Here is a 19,562-nt window from a genome sequence, read left to right as displayed (position 1 = left end):
TCTAATTTGCCCGTGTGTTATTCTTTATAAGTTTTTTTTCCGTTTCGTTGGCTTGACCAGATAAACATTCTGGTTTAACAAGTCAAAGAAAAACTATGCGAGAGGCTAACCGAGTGGCACAGCTAGGTTTTTGGTTGCTGTATGCAAGATTCTCTTGTTTCATAATTTCAATCCTACCTAAACACAATAATATATTATTATAAATAGCTAAATACTTTATTAACATTAGACCAATGAGTTTAATAATAATCTTGCAGTAACCAAATCTGTAATCAAACATGTGTTGTTTGCAATCAACATGCTTGGATTAGGATGACGTTGTTCGTTAACATCGACCTTAGCCCTTAACTTTGCACGATAGTTACGGTGATATTCCCGAATTTTAGCCCGTCTTTCTGTGTCTGCGTCTTTATCATTACACTACACACCAGCATGTTCTGTTTCACATTTCAGTGTGTTTTGCCCCAAATATATAACATTTAATAGTACTGCAGCAATATTTCAAATTTGTAATCAAACCTGTGTTGTTTGCTATCATCATGTTTGGATTAGAATGATGTTCTTCATTAGCACTGGCTTTAGCCCTTAACTTTGCACGATAGTTACGTTGATACTCCCGATTTCTAGCCCGTCTTTCTACCTCTTTATCATTAGACTGCACATCAGTATGTTCTGTTTCAAATTGCAATTAATTCTATTACACATTTATAACATGTAATAGTATTGTAGTAACATAATTAACATAAGTTTAAATCAAACCTGGTTGCTTCAATGTTATCATGCTAGGATCAGGGTGTTCTTTTTGTTTACCAACAGCCTTAGCCCGTAACCGTGCACGATAGTTACGCTGATATTCTCGGTTTCTACCCTGTCTTTCAACATCTTTATTACAAGTCATTACATTAGTAGCTTGTGCTTCACGTTTCCTTTTACATCCTATTGAATTTCTATTCTCCAAGCCGACTTCATCCTCTAACAAATATATGAAAATATTATTTGATTTTGAAATAAAAAATCCACATAGATTGGTTTTTAAAAAACAAATAACATATCACCTTAAACATTGCCATCTTGTCTTGTGGTCAGGTTACCATCTTATCTCGTGGTCGAAGCCATAAAGGTTGTCTTGTTTATATTAATATGGAGCACCGCAAACAAGGAATTTTAAAGCAATAGTGAAACAAAAAATTAAAGATAAATGCATTTAAGCAATTCAGGTTTAGTTGCAACTTGCAAGTCGGAAAAGAGTAGATTACTTTTCAGAAACATGTAGTTGAAAGAGAGTTCAGAATAATTTGCAACTTGCAAGTCGAAAAAGAGTAGATTATAACTTTTTAGAAACATGTAGTTGAAAGAGAGTTCAAAATAATTTTAATAAACATGCAACACATATTATATTAATCAATCTTTAATAGAACGTAATCAATCTTTATTATTAGATCATATCAACACAAAAATAAAAAATTGTATACCTGCATTAATCAAACTTCTGGCTTCTGATGTGTCAAGCAAAGAGCTGTAGGTGTCCACGATGGCAGGTCAGCAGCTATAGACGTGAAGGCGGTGCCGGCCGCTGGAGACCTGCAGATGAAGCTGCTGCTAGACACGCGTTCATGGCGCGTGCTGTATGCCGAGGCCCGGAAGGATGCGGTGGACTTTCTGATCACGCGTGCGTGACTCCGTGCCGCGGGAAACCGATGAACGTGACACCATGATTGACGTGCCGCGGGAACCCGACGAACTCTCTGATCTCGCGTGCGTGACTCCGTGCCGCGGGAAACTGACGAACGTGACGCCGTGCATGTGTACAGACAGGCAGAACAGGAGGTGCAGGTGGGTAGAATTTAGTCTCGGGTAGAATTTTGTCTCGGTGAAAGATGCTGTGATCGTTCGGGAGTGGGTGCGTGCGAGTATAAAATTGTCTCGGTGAAAAAACGTCGGCGATGGAATTGTATGGCAAGAACGCAAAAATCTTACATTTTGTAAGATGTGGCCCACTTGTTAGGAGGTAATTATGTTTATTATCGCTTAGATCAAGATCTTAAATCACATCTAAGGGTTAAAACATAGGGTGGGTAGAAATTTTCAGGTAACTGGCATTTTTCAATTCATTCGCTCTTTTATAGTATAGATATATAACTTTGTTATACACTTAGATATATTCATATACACTATCTCTCTAGACACATGATAAAAACAACATATTAAAAAAACCAAAACGTTTTATAATTTGGAGCGCAGGGAGTATGTCGCCAAGAGCAGGAGACTTGACAGGCGGCTTGCTCCGCCATGCCCGCCAGTCTACGTGGTGTCCTTGCACTTACATAAACACTAATTTTTATAGGCTTGCTCTAGATTAAAAAAAAACAACTAGTGTAAGCCGGCAGGTTCTGAATCTTAAAAAAAAAACAACTTGGTGTAAGGAGGTTCTGATTTATTACTCTTAGAACATGATTACTTCTTAAGGCCTGTTTGGTCCACTGGACTAAAATTTAGCTACTAAAACTAGTGACTAAACTTTAGTCATTCCTATTTTATTTCCCTAACTAAAAGTGACTAAAGGTCATTAAAGCAGTTCAAGAAAGACCGAACTACCCCTAATGAATGCCCAAAGCAGGGTGGGAGACCAGCAATAATAAGGGGCAACCCTTGTCCACTGGACACTTTAGCCCACTTTTAGCTACTCTTGGGTAACTAAAGTTTAGCTACTATTTAGCCCATTTTTAGTCAGTTTGTTTGAAAATTTAGCTACCAAGGCGACTAAAATTTAGCAGGGACAACCAACAAGCTCTTAATTTCTTTTCTTTTCTTGCAAACCTTCTTTTAATAGACATTAGCACTTCACTAAAAAGTGTCCACTCCAATGGGACCTAAACATTGAGGACCTCTACGAAAAAAACGCTCGAGTTGTTTGGCCACGTATATAAATTTGATCCCTGCGATTCTCACATAGAACCATCACTCCGTCAGCACATTAAAATTCTACCCAACCTTCCCAAAATGCCCCCCAACCTCCGCGCTTACCTCCTCTCCGCCCTCCTCCTCCTCGCCGCCGCCGGCGCCGCCGGCGCGCGGCGCCACGCGTCCTCCGCTGGCGAGCCCGTCTACCTATGGCCGCTTCCCAAGAGCGTCTCGTCCGGGTCCCGGACCCTGACGGTGGACCCGGACCTCGCGCTCGATCCGCAGGGCCGTGGCGGCCGCTCCCTGGCCGTGGCCGAGGCGTTCCAGCGGTACCGGGGCCTCGTGTTCGCGCCGTGGGCGCACGCCGCGCGCCCGCGCGGGGCGCGGTACGACGTCACCAGGCTCACCGTCGTCGTCAACTCCGCCAACGACACGGTGCGTAGTGTTGCTTGCTGGCTGGCTGCTTTCGTCTGAATCAGTCAGTCAGTGCACCGGCGGGTCTGACGTTTTTTCTTCGGTTCCGTGTATGTATATAGTTGGCGCTGGGGGTGGACGAGAGCTACGCCATCTACGTGGGGGCGGCCGGCGGCGTCAATTCCATCGTCGGAGGAGCAATCATTGAGGTCTGGTCGTCTGGCCTCTTCCCCCCACGGTTCTGCTCTGTTTCTTTTGTTCAATTCGGTGCAGCCATGCTCCCTGCCTCCTCGATCGCCTGCGAATTGTGCGGCTTTCAGAGTTGACTGTACAGTTACTAGTTCTCCAATCTTTTCGGATGTTACTCCTTTGCGTTGTTGGTGCTTTTCACTGGAAACCTGGAATTGTTCTAGTTGTTAGAGTTTTCTTAATCAGAATGAACTAAATAATGGTTAGTGATTGAAGTTCGTAAGGCAGTTGAGATAAACTATTAAGCACCACTGACATACCAATCACTTAATATCTTGTGCAAGTAGTCTTCAGGGCATGATTTTAGTCACAGTTGTCTTCCTTATCCATATGCGCTAGGCCTATGATTGAGTGCACGCATGCTGGCATACTTGCATTTTATTGATCTTTTTTCTTTTACCAAGCATATGCTTGGTTTGCAAAGTTATTTGGCTTTCAATTTTATGTGCTTTGATGTTGTAAGTTGTAACTGAAGCCATACATTATCTGTACTTGCAGGCAAACACAATATATGGAGCTATTCGAGGACTGGAGGTACGAACTGAGTGTCCAAATGACACCTTTTTGTTTTCAAATTTTACCCGGCTTTTACTTTTAAGCCTGCTGATTGTAAACATGTATTGCATGATCTCTGAAGAGCTAGTTAATACTTAAATTTTGATGTTTTAAGATTTTGGAGCATGCACATAAACATTGCCTGTTTAATGGATTTGCAGACATTCAGTCAACTTTGTGTTTTCAACTATGACACCAAAAATGTTGAAGTGCGCAATGCCCCATGGCATATTCAAGATGAGCCCCGCTTTGCTTTTCGTGGGCTGCTCCTAGGTAAAAATGTAGCTTAATGCTTGTACTAAAATCACTATGAGTTATCAACAAGAAACAAAACATAAAGTGTGAAATCATTAATTTTGCGTCTATCGCATGTATTGCAGACACCTCACGGCATTATCTTCCGGTTGATGTTATTAAGCAAGTGATCGACTCTATGTCATTTTCTAAGCTGGTAATACTACCGTCTTCTGGGCTGTGCTTGTTATCCTACCACTACCAGAACTCCCTTGTACTGAAACCTGGAGTTCTGTCCAGTAGAACGTTCTTCATTGGCATATCATCGATGAACAATCCTTTCCATTGGAGGTGTCAACATATCCAAACCTTTGGAAAGGTTCATACTCCAAATGGGAGCGCTACACCGTGGAAGATGCACACGATATTGTGAAGTATGTCATTATATTATATCATTCGACTTTAGCATTAGCTTTTTTTTCTCATCTTAGTTCTTTTGCTGACTGATGTTCTCTAATTGCTTCCATATCTTGCCTCATACTTCGCCATGGTAAAGCTACGCTAAGAAAAGAGGTACTTTCGGTCACTTTCTACTTCAGAGTGCAGTCATAGAAAATCCATGCATATATGTCTTTGATCTAATTGACTATATTATATAACTATTTCAGTCAGAAATTACAAGTCATAGGTTTTTTTTTTCTGTCCTGAGAGAAAACAGCAAGGGGAACCCCACTGTAGTAAAATATATTTATTTAAGTAGGAAAAGGTGCTGTACAAGGCAAAAAAACCCAAAGGAGAAACAAACTGTACTAGGAGAAGAAAAGAGAGAAAAAGGGGGAGGGTAAATTAGCATAGGATGTTTTCATATATCACTGCATTTTGTAATATCTTGCTTACTAGTACTATTCTTTACTTTTCACAGGTATCAATGTCATGGCAGAAATTGACGTGCCTGGTCATGCAGAATCATGGTGAGTTTGCCTGTATCTTTTCTTATGATGTTCAGAGAGACAGAGTGACTTCTCCCTCCAGTGTAGATTTTTGCCAGTTGCTTTGTTAAGTGTGACTTAATTATCTCCTGCACAATTGAAGAAATTACTGGTTGATATTTCATGGCATCATTTAGTGTTACAAGTATTGATTCATCAAGCAGTTAGTCGCTCCTGGGCAGGGCAGAGCTTCATTGAGGCCAACGTGGGCCGAGGCCACCCCTGGCCCAGCAAAGCTTCTAGAATTAGATCCCACTATGCAATATTTTGTAGACTTGCTCTTTGCTACGACCTAATTAGTTTCATTGGCCCCTGCTAGAATTTAGCCCAAGCTTCGCCACTGCTCCTGGGTATATGGTACCCATATCAATAAATCATCATAGTTCCCCTTATTTGATTTTGATCCGTTGATTTACATTTCAACTAAAAATAATTCATACAAGTCCAACTAGGTTATCTGATTAGGCATCCAAATGTTTACAATGGTTATGCGGCTTTTCTGCATTATTTGCTCTTGAAAATTTATGCACAAATTTACTTTTTGCAGGGGAAATGGATACCCAAAGCTCTGGCCTTCTCCCAATTGTACAGAGCCATTAGATGTCTCTAGTAATTTCACATTTGAAGTAATTTCTGGAATTTTGTCTGGTTAGTTCCTTTCACACTTCTTTCTCAATCTGGTTAAGTCATATGAGAACTTGAATACTAATCGGACAAATACTCATCCAGTTCATATTATTTTCACACCATATGTTATTTTTTTGAAGAAAGCAAAAAGGAATACATTGAAATTATGCAATGTGGCATGTGGAATATGTGAGCCCCTATACAAGTTCATTTCATCTGGCATAGGAATTTGTTTTCCAAACTGTACTTAGTACTTATCTATAAATGGTGTTCCACAACTCATTAGAAATATGATCTGACCAACTCAATATTGTGTTGTGTTTTGCTGAAATATGCTCTTCCACAACTAATGAAATGTACTTAAATAATTAGCCAATCTTTTTTTTTTCTTGAACGACGCAGGAGAGCTGCGTGTCATTTCATTAAGTAGAGAATAAAACAACGTAGGAGAGGCAGAGCCTGCTCCCCCAAGAACCAATTACAGGACTCTTAGCGTCACACACTAAGAAAATAATTGGCCAATCTTTACGTCAAAGAGCTATTATTTCAGAAATTCATGACCTGCCTTCAGTAAAACCTACTGGGAAACTATACGTTCTTCTTCTTAGATTGGACTGAGCTCTTGGATTGCTTTAGAAGCATCTGCAAGCAATCATAAGAGCAGATTAATCATAAATGTGCACAAAATGTCATCGAATGATAGTTGGAGCATCCTCCTGTACAAAACTTGTGCACCAAATATTGATAATGATCCATTGTAATTTCTCTGCTGACTTTTGTATATACCAATTTGCATTTACTGCATTATAACAAATTGATTCATCATTATGGACCTTTTTATCTTCTCAGATATGAGGAAAATCTTTCCATTCGGGCTGTTTCACTTGGGTGGTGATGAAGTATATACAGGTTAGCCGATTATGTTGCAAATTAACTTCTAAATAAGAGTTGACTCTATTTTAAGGAAGGTTGTTGTATGCATCTCTAATAATGCTGTTTTTTGTGCCATGACATACTATCATTTATGTTTGCTCTATTGTATCACTTTCAACTACAACTTCCATTCTATTTTTCAGAAACACTCTGACCAGAGTGATTCATACCACCTTCATAGATATCTTTTTGTATTGATAGGCAAAATAATAGTAAGTGACATTACTTCTGTTGCTCAAATGGATCTTGTGTGATTTTTCTCCATGTGTTGTCTGTTGAGCATAATGGTCACTGATACAGTAACACTATCGTGCCTAAATAGATGCTGATATATAGATATTTTAGTTATGAGTGCCTTTTTGTTTATCCTGAAGTTTTTCCCAGCTCATTCTAATATCCATGACAGGGTGCTGGAACACAACACCTCATGTGAGGCAGTGGTATGGAACCTTATCCAACAACTAGGTTTAATCCACAATTTATTGATATCTGTTGCTAGATGTTCCTTTTATTTAATTGTTTTAACATCCCCAATTCCAGGCTTAATGAGCGCAACATGACCACAAAGGATGCTTACAAATACTTTGTTCTGAGGGCCCAAGAGTTGGCAATTAAACTAAACTGGATTCCTGTGAATTGGTCTGTTCCTTGTATCCTTGTTTAGATAGAACTTTTGAGTTTGAAGGGTAGAGGACGAGCTTTAACTTTGACTTGTGCCTGCAGGGAAGAAACCTTCAATTCATTCAAAGAAAACCTCAATCCTCTGACAGTGGTGCACAACTGGTAAATCAAATCAATTTTATGCTACACAACCTGTTTCTTTCATTTCCTGACATGTCATATCTTCCATATCCAAACTAGTGGCCGATGCATAGTGCTAAGTAAGTTTAACTTATGAAACACTTCAGGCTGGGGCCTGGAGTCTGCCCTAAGGTTGTGGCAAAGGGTTTCAGATGTATAATGAGCAATCAAGGTGTCTGGTACCTTGATCATCTTGATGTTCCCTGGGAAGATGTCTACAGTGGCGAGCCACTCGATGGGATCAGTGACAAAGACCAGCAAAAGCTAGTACTTGGTGGGGAAGTTTGCATGTGGGGTGAGACAGCAGACACATCCGATGTTCTACAAACAATATGGCCCCGAGCAGCTGCAGCAGCAGGTATGAGAGACGCATCATGGAAGTGTGAACCACAATCATTTTTCCATCCACTCTTTCCATAAGGACTCACTTGTCGCCATTGAAATTACTGTAGAGCGTCTGTGGAGTCAATTGGAGGCCATAACTGCCCAAGACGTAGAAACAACCGTCCTGTCACGGCTACACTATTTCAGATGCCTGCTGAACCACCGTGGGATCGCTGCGGCTCCAGTCACAAACTACTATGCTCGGAGGCCTCCGATCAGCCCAGGTTCATGCTTTGTTCAGTAAGCAGGAACTTCAGACCGAAGGTATCCACGAGGTGCTCTGCCTTCATCTCTACACCCGCCATACTTTGACCAGAGAACTTGATGTTGTCCCTTACACTGTACCATATCTGTTTGTCATTCACAAAAATTATCTATACAATTCGTCTCTGTGTTTGATTCCCAAAATCAAATAAAACTGCGCCATTCAAATCTGACCGGGGAGAAGCTGGTCATCGGCATAACAGTAAAACTCAGGCACCTTTTTAACAGCCTTGTCATTGAATTCCTCCCACGTGTATGTGAACCAGGTTCAGCAACTAGACAACTGGGCAAAGCTCCTTTGAATTGAACTGGTAAGAGAGCAGTGATCTCAGTGTGGATATTTCTATTGCTGCCTTGTGCCTTGCTTGCTCGACTGCATTTGGATTTTTGGGGAAGCCGTCGCTGTCGGACGCCATCCTTTCCTGAGTTCGGTCTACCTGAAACCTGCTGGTCCAAGCTGCGCATTAATGGCGCGTGTAATTTGCGACCGCCTGTTGTGCTTGAGCGATGAGAATGGGTTTGGCCCCTTGTTATAGGTCACTGTCCTTCCCATGTCACCCTCGTTGGCCATTTATACATCTCTGTGGCCTTCTGCTCTATATCCACTGCCATGTTTGGCTGCCTCTTAACCTGTGGTGACTGGCGGGCAGGGCAGGGCAGGTGAAGCATGGCATACTGGCCCTGTTATGAAAGTACTGTTTGCTAATTTGTTGGAAGATAAAAATATTGTTTGTTCGTTGAAATAGCATGGCTCATCAGACAAAGCCAACAGGGCCACTATCCCCCCTCTCCAATGCCCTGCCCTGAACTCTGCTGAATTTCACTGAAAAGACGTGTGAAACTTTGTGTTGGAACCGAAGACTTGTGGACAGTGACACTGAGGCAGACTGGCTGGAGAGTGGCTCTGCCGTTCTCCATCTCTGAATCTGATGTGTGCTTCCATTCCATTCCATGTTACTCATTTCCTACCTGTGGAATTGGGAATGTGATGTGACGTGTCAGCGAGGTATACTCGTGGATACCTGTAAATAGGTCCCAAATTATAAACCATTTTAAGCATGGAGTTAAACCATCTCAACTTTGACAAAAAAAATATAGAAAGAATTACAAAAATTTATGACATCAAATAGATATACTATGAAAATATAATTAATGAAGAACCTAACGAGGTTGGTATCGTAAATGTTATAAATTTGGTTAAACTTGAGATGTTTTTACTCTTTAAAATTCTTAGATTATAATTTAGGACCGGGGGAATACATGTTTTTCACTTTTGCCTATGTATGTATTGGAGTGTGATGTTGCTCCTCTGGTTGGCTGTACGTGCCGACGTGCCGCTGCAGACAGTTTTTACTACTTGGACTGGTAACTTCCCGGTCAGCGAAGTAACTTTTAGCCACCGGTTTCTTGGACCCGATGCCACTTGTGACGCTGACGCGTACCTGGTATCCGCTAGGATGTGACGAGCCGGCGGAGGATGAGTGTATATGTTGACAAGTATCTGATTTTTGGGTGTTTGGTTTCTATAAGATGTCACATCGAATGTTTAAATACATACATAGAGTATTAAATATAGACTAATTACGAAACTAATTACACAACTAACGACTAATTTGTGAGACAAATCTCTTAAGACTAATTAGTTCATGATTTAACAACGTGATGCTACAGTAAACATATGCTAATGATAGATTAATTAGGCTTAAAAAATCGTCTATCAAATTAGCCTCTATCTATGTAATTGATTTTGTAATTAATTTATATTTAATGCTCTTTATTAGTATTTAAACATTCGATGTGACATGAATTTTAGGAGCGACTAAAGAACCAAACACCCCCTTGATCTGTTACTGAAATTACATGATTTGAACGGGGAGATTCTGACGAAGTTATCTTAAACTATAGTGTCTTGTTCGTTTCATTAAAATTTAGCTACTGCTGATGTTGATGTTGATTTATTATGAGAGAAAAATATTATTCCTTCGCTGAAAAGTAAAGCTGAAAAACAGGACAGTATCTTCCAGAACATGTGATACATAATGCTACTCATTTTTCACGATAGAGTAGTCAAACAGTTTTCAATTTAGCTAAATTCATAAAAAAAAGTAGTAACTTTTATGATATAGTTAGATTGATTATGAAATATATTTTAGCAGTAGATCTATTTACATTATATAATAATCCTAGTTAAATCTGAGTAAATTTGACTTGGCTCAAATCTGGGTTTTAGAAAGAAACGAGTATTCTATGAACTAGTAAGCTGTTTGAAACGTCACATAGTATTCGAAAACAAACAACAGAGTGCGCAAACGTCTCATATACCGATATACGTGAGACTCTGCGTTTATAGCGCTTCAAATATTGGCAAATCCATAACCGGACTATGAAGCTCACTGCTTCTCACCACGCTAGCCTCAGCCCTGATAAAAAACATATTATAGGAAAGATCGTCAATGCAAAGAACAGAGAGAAGAAATAAGTATATAAATTTGCTATGAAAACAAACACAAGCCAGGTATCAAACATATTCAGTTTGTCGAACACAACCCAGGTATCAAACATATTAAGCTTTCAGTTCGTTAAGATAAAAGAAAAATAAAGTGCTTATTTTGAGTTGGACCGTCGTCCTCTGCGAATTTCCTGAAACTGCGGCGAGAGTAGCAGTAGACCGGATTCTTACGCCAGTCTCAGTGGAGGTTTCATCTCCCAGTTTTCAACACACCCATATTTTGAAAACAGTGCAGAAGAGTTTCATCCCCATGAAACTCTCTCTACTCCCATGAAACTTTTATCTTCTCTATTCATCAAGACAGTGTCATATCAGCATATTTAATGCCCATAAAACTCTATAAAATCCCCATTAAGACTGGCCTTAATACCCCTTTATCACACAAGGTGACAAGAGCAACAGCGTAAGCCTACACCTTGATGGCCATTCACTATACAAAAAGATTAGGCAAGGAGTACCCAACAGCATGACCATAGGAGCAAACAAAATTGTCTCCCACCTAATATTCCCATGACATTTTTTAGCAAATGGAATCCCTTTTTTTTTTTGTAGGAGCACACATCAAGTGCCATCACTCTTTTCCTTCAGGGTCAAAGTTTGTCTTAACTCTTAATTTTAACTTTATGTACACCTCCGTCGTTTTTACCGATGTCCCGAAACTAACCAACCAATCATGTCCTTGCTCTACCAATATAAGATAACGTGAGGACACACCAATCGGTTCTCAACATGTAGCAAGTTTCATCCCCTTTTGAGGCAACCATTGGTGCGTAAGAGTTTTTGTCGATTCTCACCGAAGCTAAACTTTTTCATGCGACTCTTATACGGTGCCCATAAATTAATTGCTTGGTTGTCGATATCGTAATGAATAATCTAGAGCATTCAAATCCTAGCAAATAACCATATCATTGATCTATTGGAAAACAACCAACTCATCGACCGATCGCGTCCTTGCTCCACCAATAAAGCTAGCGTCACAACACACCAGGAAAAAATCGACTCCTGATATGCAACAAGATTCGCTGTCTCTCCAGGCACCTTCGAAACACAAGAAAATTCTTGTCGATTCTTGCTCGCTAGAACCGAACCTTTATGACATGCGAGACTCGCACAAAAGCATCTCCTTAACTTCGTCATCCGGATATCAACACCGCAATCAATAACCTAAAGCGTCCAAATCATCACAAAACACACATATAATTCGAGACACGGAATATCTAATCCTATTGAAACCGTCCCCGTCCCTCGGCACAATACCGTCCAGGATTTTGTGTTTGCAAAGTGTCCAAAGAGCAGGTGCACCTAACATTTTTGGGGGGACATGACACGCAGTCTTCTTTCCTCCTGCCTTCCTCGACAAGCCGCTGCAGCGAGACCAGTCAACACCACCCCCGTCAAACCCGGGGCCCACCGCGCAGCCACCCGTCCGATCCGGGGCGCACGGATCCCGGCGCACATCCGACGGCCCTGATCGCCCCGGCGCCTCCTGAAAACCCTCACCCACTAGGGCCACTGCTTCCCCTTCCTCTCCTTCCCTTCCCCGTCGTTCGAGAGGAGGGCAACCAACTGGTGGCGCGCCGATCTCCCGATCTGGTGGCCCGCGCCCGCCCCGATCCGCCGCGGACCGCCGCGCCCGGGCCGGATTTGCCGCCACGGGCGGATCAGGTGCGGATTCCCCCCATTTTTTTGAGGATTTTTTTTTTGCCCCCGGCCGGGGCACGGAAATGGCTTAAGCGTTCTGCCGTCTCCGCGCAGCGTCCGTCGCCGCCTGAGGAGGCTCCGATTCGTGGCCGGCCCATGGCGACCCCCGACGACGGCCCGGCGCCGGCCGGGGCCGGGGGCCGCAAGTTCTGGCGCTCCGTGTCGTGGTCCGAGCCGCGGGAGCCGGCCCCGCCGCCGGACGCCGCGGGCGGGGCCGGGGCAGGTGGTAGCGGGGGCGGGCAGTCACGCCGCGTCCCGCCGCCGCCGCCGCTCACCCCGCGGTCGATGAGCTCCAAGGCGCGGTCCTGCCTCCCGCCGCTGCAGCCGCTCGCCATCACCCGCCGCAGCCTGGACGAGTGGCCCAAGGCTGGCTCCGACGACGTCGGCGAGTGGCCCAACCCCACCACGCCCGGCGCCTCCAGGCCCTCCTCCGCCAAGCCCGGGGAGGGGCTCCGGCTCGACCTCTCCTCGCTCCGCTCGCAGGGACGCAAGGACCAGATCGCCTTCTTCGACAAGGAGTGCTCCAAGGTCGCCGACCATGTCTACCTCGGCGGCGATGCCGTCGCCAAGAACCGCGACATCCTGAGGAAGAACTGCATCACCCACGTCCTCAACTGCGTGGGTTTCGTCTGCCCGGAGTACTTCAAGTCCGACCTCGTCTACCGCACGCTCTGGCTGCAGGACAGCCCCACCGAGGACATCACCAGCATCCTGTACGACGTGTTTGATTACTTTGAGGATGTGAGGGAGCAGGGCGGCCGTGTGTTTGTGCATTGCTGCCAGGGGGTGTCACGCTCCACGTCTCTGGTCATCGCCTACTTGATGTGGAGGGAAGGCCAGAGCTTCGATGACGCCTTCCAGTTTGTCAAGGCTGCCCGGGGGATTGCGAATCCAAACATGGGCTTTGCCTGCCAGCTTCTCCAGTGCCAGAAGCGGGTGCATGCGATTCCGTTGTCCCCAAATTCAGTGCTCAGGATGTACCGCATGGCGCCTCACTCCCAGTATGCCCCTCTGCATTTAGTGCCCAAAATGCTCAATGACCCATCCCCTGCCGCCCTTGACTCTAGAGGCGCGTTCATTGTACATGTTCTGTCGTCCATCTATGTCTGGGTTGGAATGAAGTGCGATCCGGTAATGGAAAAGGATGCAAAGGCTGCTGCGTTTCAGGTAGTGAGGTATGAGAAGGTGCAGGGGCACATCAAGGTTGTGAGAGAAGGTTTGGAGCCACAGGAGTTTTGGGATGCATTTTCAAGTACACCACCTAATTCAGAGAGTAATACAAAGATTAGCAAGGACCAGATCGATTCAGCATCCAAGAGTAACCCAGGAAGCCGGAGAATCGAGTCTTATGACGCTGATTTTGAGCTCGTCTTCAAAGCAATCACTGGGGGAGTGGTTCCAGCGTTCTCAACTTCTGGGGCTGGGGACGAGACCCATCTTCCAGCTAGAGAAAGTAGCTGGAGTTTACTGAGGCACAAGTTTATCTCCAGGTCGATAGCTCGTGTTTATTCAGATTCTTCTCTAATCAGGGATTTTGATCCACGGGTAGACCGTGTACAACACCTGGCTGCTGAAGCATCAACCTCACCTCCTTTCCTTTCTCCAAGCTCCTTGTCATCAGATTCAAGCATCAGCTCGAAGTATAGTTCAGACTCACCCTCCTTATCACCTACAACTAGCTCCCCACCATCATTTGGCCTCTCGCCTTCTTCATCTAATCTGCCTCATGCTTTGGTGCCATCGTCCAGGTCTCCCCTTTCTCAATCATCTAATGAGGGAGCTTCGAAGCCTTCTGGCCTGGAATCAATGCGCTCTCCTTCCAAGACTTCTTCTATAGCAGAAAGAAGAGGAGGCTTCACACTTCTAAAGCTACCATCTCTCCAAAAGGATCTTGTATTGCCGCCAAGGGTACCGTCTAGTATTCGCAGGACTGAGGAGGCCTCAGATAAGAGTAGTACAAATGGTGTTAAACAGCAGACTGGTGATTTTTGCTCAGAAAAATGCACTGGTAATAGTTCAAGCTCGCATTCTGAAACTAGATTAACTGAGCGTACTGACAGTAACTCAGAAGCTTGCAGTAATGCACAACTGTTAGTCTACCAGTGGCCCAGCATGGAAAAGCTAATTACATTTGCACGCAAGGATCTTGACCCAAAGTCAGTTTTGATTTTTGTTACATCGAATGCCATCAGAAGTGAAGCAGTTAAAATGGTGTATGTATGGGTAGGAGGCGAAAATGAAAGCAGCAAGAGTGTTGATGCTGTTGATTGGCAACAGGTCACTGGTGATTTTCTTCATCGAAAAGGCCTCAGCGATGCTCTTCCTGTCAAGGTATGTGCATACTGTGCACCACCTCTACTTTTCTGCACTTTGTTCTGCTTCTGAACTTTTAGCTACCAGTCAAGCTGTATAAAGAGCTTGGAACTTATATTTAGGAGTTGCTGGTTTCTTGCTTTGGATGATGACTCTTTTAGTGGTAACAGCTCTCAAATAGTATAAACATTGCAACTGAAACTGAAATAGCAAACTCCAGTGAACTTCAGTGTTATATGAGGCCCACATGCTATCTTAGATTCTTCCCACTCTTTTCAATTATTGATATTAGTCAACATAGATTGTTAGCTTGTAACATCGATGTTTGGTCATCAAGAAAAGATTGGATTATATATTCTGCTAGTGATGTGTCAAAAGACGATATATAAGGCCAATCAGTTCATGTCGCATTAGGCATTACAGACATATGTTTCTAGGATTGCTTCAGTTATCCTAAACTTATGAAAGTTGATACTTGATTGAATTTCTGCGACCGAAGGATAATGATCTATTAGCATCTGGAAATTTACCAATGAACTCTATCTGTATTTTATTGTTTGTTTACTTTCACACAATGGTAATTGTTTCTCTATAGATATCATTTTATACTACATAAACATCTGCCAGAGTGCCAGTAGTTCTTAATGTTTGAAACTTTGAATGTAGAATTGTTTGGTTCAATTAGTGACTGATAAAAAGGTCGAAATCAATTATCAGACAACAACTTTGGTTATTTTCATGTATCAGTGACAAGATTGGATAGAATACTAGTCTGTCTTAGGCAGGAAAAGGCCCTGTGAGGTTGGCTTCTGTACCTGATTTGTATAATTTACAGCGCAGACAAGTTTGACTGGAAATGATATCTTGTTAAGTATATTGTTATCTTAGATTACTTATCTTTATTGTTTGTAATCTGCCATGCCTATATAGTCAAGGACCCACGGCATCTGATGATGTTTGGTGGACTAATAAACAGGAATTATTTAGTGTCAGGTTGACTCGGTTCTAGTTGAGAATACTGGAATAATGATTATTAGTCCCTAGAGACCACTCTTGACCCATTCTAGCTATTAGTTTTTGTCATATCTGTCCTGTTTGTAGTGTAGACTGAAATGTTAGGAGGTTGTTGCTGTTTGTCTGTCTCTGCACATCTGCAGAACTTCAACTTGGTGTTTTTGCCATGTGTCACTCCAGGCTCCAACTAATCATACTGATAGTAATAGTGATTTGATTTGGTTGGCATTTCTTGTGGAATCCCTTGCTGACAACAGAAAGCATGCTCCAGCTACCCATGACAGTGATTGAATCCACAGCCTTGGCTTCTATCTTGAACCCTGCATTCCTGCTTGGTACCACTTGTTATTGATTTGTTTGAAGATGTTTGGCTAAACTCTGATGATTTTTATGCGGATGCGGACCTGTGTAATGCGTCTTTTTTTTTTCTTGAGCACGTGTGTAATGTATCATGTGTCTGAACATTCCCATGTGCCATACAATATTACTTGTTGCCATTTTACCTTTATTCGGTTTGACAATTTATGAATTTTATTACTAACTCTTGTTGGGTTTTAACAATACAGGTTTTCAAGGAGCATGAAACTGAGAATCTTTTGGAACTACTGAATGTTAGTTAACATTAGGCGGTAGCTATCAGGATATTGTAGTTGCTTAACAAACTCAGGCACAAATTATCATTCAACGAAGGCATGCCCTCCAGCATCAGTCGGTACCGATGATTGTCAGCGAGGTATAAAGCCACTACCATTCCCTTGAACATAATAGGCTACAAACAGATTCCATTTTAGTAGAAGCGATGGATCGGCAACTGCGCCTCATGATCTATCTTTTGTCCAAATGGCAGGAGGCTGCCATGGGCGTTATATCCGTTGTGAATTAACACTCATGGTGTAGGCGCAATCGGCCAATTGGGTGTATATTATCCGCTCCCCTGTAATGTAAGCTCAGATACTGGGAGATGGTGTGTCAACAGTTACTTTTAGCCTAAACATTCTTGTACATCTTTGAAAGGAACAGATTTGTAATCCTCTTGGCTTATAAATGGCTCCATTGGTCATATAACTTTTAAACTATATAGAACTCAGTTGTTAGCTGCCAATCTTCTGTTTTTCTGCAGTTTATAACATCAGAACTCAGTTCGAAGCTGGTAATCTTGTTTTTTGCGCGTTGCTCTGCTGACAGTGAAAACTCATACCGGATTACTATGATATGCATTTTTTAAAAGGGCTGTGATTTGCATTGATGTCTTCATACCGATTACTGTGATATGCATTGATGTCTTCATACCGATTGCTGTGATTGATATGCCTTGATGTCTTCGTAGGTTATCCTTGCACTCATATGCATTGATGTCTTCATGCCGATTGCTGTGATTGATATGCCTTGATGTCTTTGTAGGTTATCCTTGCACTCATATTTTATTTCATTGTGATGTTCTTGTGGGTAGAAGCCGGATCACAAGACTCATGTCAGAGCTTGCACTCGTATTATTTCATTGTGATGTTCTTGTTTGTGACTGTAGGATAAGTCACAGTTTTTTTGCTGCAATTTGCAAGCCGGCAATAACCTGTTTCGTGCGAATTGCAATGTGATTCCGGCCTTTGCTAGATCAGATACTAGAGCAACTCTAAGAGATTATGTACAATAAGAGTCTACAATCCATGATTTAGCCATTCTCTAAAATAGAACATCCTCCAAAAGAGTAGAGTAATACAACAGTCTTTCTAAATTTTTCATTATCTATTTTTTAAAGCTGACATGTCATGCTGAGATTGGTTCACTTCTCCATTTGCTGTACTCCCACCATTTGCAAATGACGATCCTTCACGACTTGCTTGGCTTGCTTTTTTACCCAGCGACAAGTGCAGATGGCGAACCTTGGCTTGCTTTTTTACCAAGCGAGAAGTGTGGGTGGGTGACTTGTTATTTTGGAAAACATGAACTCCACGGCGTGCAGTTCTTCACCAAACTGGATCTCCGGTCCGGTTATCACCAAGTGCGGGTGCACCATGAAGACGGCCTTCCGTACTCACTATGGCCACTTCGAGTTCTTGGTGATGCGGTCCGGCCTCACGAACGCGCTGGCCACGTTCCAAGCATCGATGAACACAGTGCTGCAGCCATTCCTCCGCAAGTTCGTCTTGGTGTTTTTCGACGATATACTCATATACAGCCCCTCCTGGTCGATGCATCTCCAACACATCAAAGCAATCCTCACGGCGTTGCGGGAACATCACCTCCGCGTCAAGCGCAGCAAGTGCTCGTTCGCTGGGCCACGTCATCTCGCTAGAAGGAGTCGCCATGGACCAGAACAAGGTGGCCGCGGTCACGTCCTGGCCGCCTTCGGGGCTTCTTGGGTCTGACGGGGTACTATCGCCGCTTTATTTAGGACGTCAGGTCCATTGCCGCGCCCCTCACCCAGCTGCTCCGGAAAGACTTGTTCGCGTGGAACGACCAGGCCGCCACGGCGTTCGACGCCCTCAAGCAGGCCCTGTCTGTTGCCCCTGTGCTGCATCTTCCGGACTTCGAGCAGCCGTTCACCGTGGACTGCGACGCGTCTGGCTCCGGCTTTGGCGCGGTGCTTGCCGGCGCCATCGCTTTCTTCAGCCGACCCTTTGCACCCCGGCATTTGAAGCTTGCAGCTTATGAGCGGGAACTGATCAGCCGATCGACACTGGCGTCCATACCTCTGGGGCCGGCGCTTCATCGTGCACACGGACCACTACGCGCTGAAGTTCATGCTTGATCAGCGCCTTTCTACGGTCCCTCAACACCAGTGGGTAAGTAAGCTATTTGGTTATGATTTCGCCGTGGAATTCAGGCCGGGTCGACTCAACACCGTCGCCGATGCCCTCTCTCGCCGCGCGGAAGGCGACGCCCACCTCGCCGCGCTGTCCGGGCCGTCCTTCGCCCTCTTCGACGACTTGCGCCGTGAGCTGAACGACAACGCCGAGCTCCGCTCCCTGCGGGACTCCATCGTCGCCGAGCGTGGCGCGCCCTGGCGCGTCGTGGACGGTCTGATCCTCCACGGCGCTCGTGTCTTCATTCCGCCGACCTCCACGCTAGTGCCCACAGTGATCGAGATCGCCCACTCCGCTGGGCACGAGGGCACTCAAAAGACCCTGCATCGCCTCCGCACTAACTTCGTCGTCGAGCATGACCGCGCCCTCGTCCACGACTTCGTCCGTGCGTGCGCGGTGTGTCAGCGGAACAAGGTGGAATCACTGCAACCTGCCGGCCTGTTGCAGCCCCTAGAGGTCCCCTCGCAGGTGTGGTCCGACATATTGCTCAACTTCATCGAAGGCCTTCCCCGAGTTCACGGCAAAAGGGTCATCCTCACCGTGGTGGACCGCTTCTCCAAGCACGCTCATTTCATCGCGTTGAGCCACCCCTACACCACCACCTCGGCCGCCAAGGCATTCGTTGACGCCATTGTTTGCCTCCATCGTCAATGATCGGGACCGTGTTCACTGGTCATGTTTGGCGCGACCTCTTCAAGCTCGCCGTCGTCAAGCTCCGCCTCAGCACGGCGTTCCATCCCCAGATAGACGGGCAGTCAGAGGCAGTGAACAAAATCATCGCGACGTATCTCCGCTGCATTACGGGCGATCGTCCCGCACCTGGCTTGATTGGCTGCCCTGGGCGGAGTATTGCAACAACACGTCATATCA

At 44.2% G+C, this 19,562-nt stretch overlaps 2 protein-coding genes across 4 annotated transcripts; both read left to right on the top strand.

The window, feature by feature from the left end:
- Window positions 1–2,969: 2,969 nt before the first annotated feature.
- LOC136512068 (beta-hexosaminidase 1-like) lies at window positions 2,970–8,521 on the top strand. Its single transcript, XM_066506070.1, has 15 exons — window positions 2,970–3,336; window positions 3,438–3,524; window positions 4,063–4,098; window positions 4,281–4,392; window positions 4,500–4,570; window positions 4,657–4,787; window positions 4,910–4,926; window positions 5,276–5,324; window positions 5,890–5,990; window positions 6,819–6,878; window positions 7,309–7,342; window positions 7,443–7,541; window positions 7,626–7,685; window positions 7,811–8,061; window positions 8,156–8,521. Exons 1-15 carry the CDS (start codon window positions 3,001–3,003, stop codon window positions 8,329–8,331), a joined length of 1,620 nt encoding a protein of 539 aa, XP_066362167.1. The 5' UTR covers window positions 2,970–3,000; the 3' UTR covers window positions 8,332–8,521.
- A 3,766-nt stretch (window positions 8,522–12,287) lies between these two features.
- On the top strand, window positions 12,288–17,094 carry LOC136512067 (protein-tyrosine-phosphatase MKP1-like). Of its 3 annotated transcripts, none has more exons than XM_066506069.1 (4): window positions 12,288–12,525; window positions 12,616–14,201; window positions 14,310–14,892; window positions 16,455–17,094. In XM_066506069.1, the coding sequence occupies exons 2-4, from the start codon at window positions 12,658–12,660 to the stop codon at window positions 16,506–16,508; spliced, it is 2,181 nt and encodes a 726-aa protein (XP_066362166.1). In that variant the 5' UTR covers window positions 12,288–12,525; window positions 12,616–12,657; the 3' UTR covers window positions 16,509–17,094. The 3 variants fall into 3 exon arrangements, 2 of the variants coding, with proteins under 2 accessions (XP_066362166.1, XP_066362165.1); XR_010772971.1 differs by having other exon boundaries at window positions 12,292–12,525; window positions 12,616–14,892; window positions 16,455–16,621; window positions 16,736–17,094; XM_066506068.1 differs by having other exon boundaries at window positions 12,292–12,525; window positions 12,616–14,892.
- The last annotated feature ends 2,468 nt before the right edge of the window (window positions 17,095–19,562 follow it).

This window comes from Miscanthus floridulus, chromosome 16 (genome assembly GCF_019320115.1).
Source record: "Miscanthus floridulus cultivar M001 chromosome 16, ASM1932011v1, whole genome shotgun sequence".
Classification (NCBI taxonomy): domain Eukaryota; kingdom Viridiplantae; phylum Streptophyta; class Magnoliopsida; order Poales; family Poaceae; genus Miscanthus; species Miscanthus floridulus.
The sequence above is the reverse complement of the archived record's forward strand: the minus strand, read 5'-3'. Positions and strand labels throughout refer to the sequence as shown.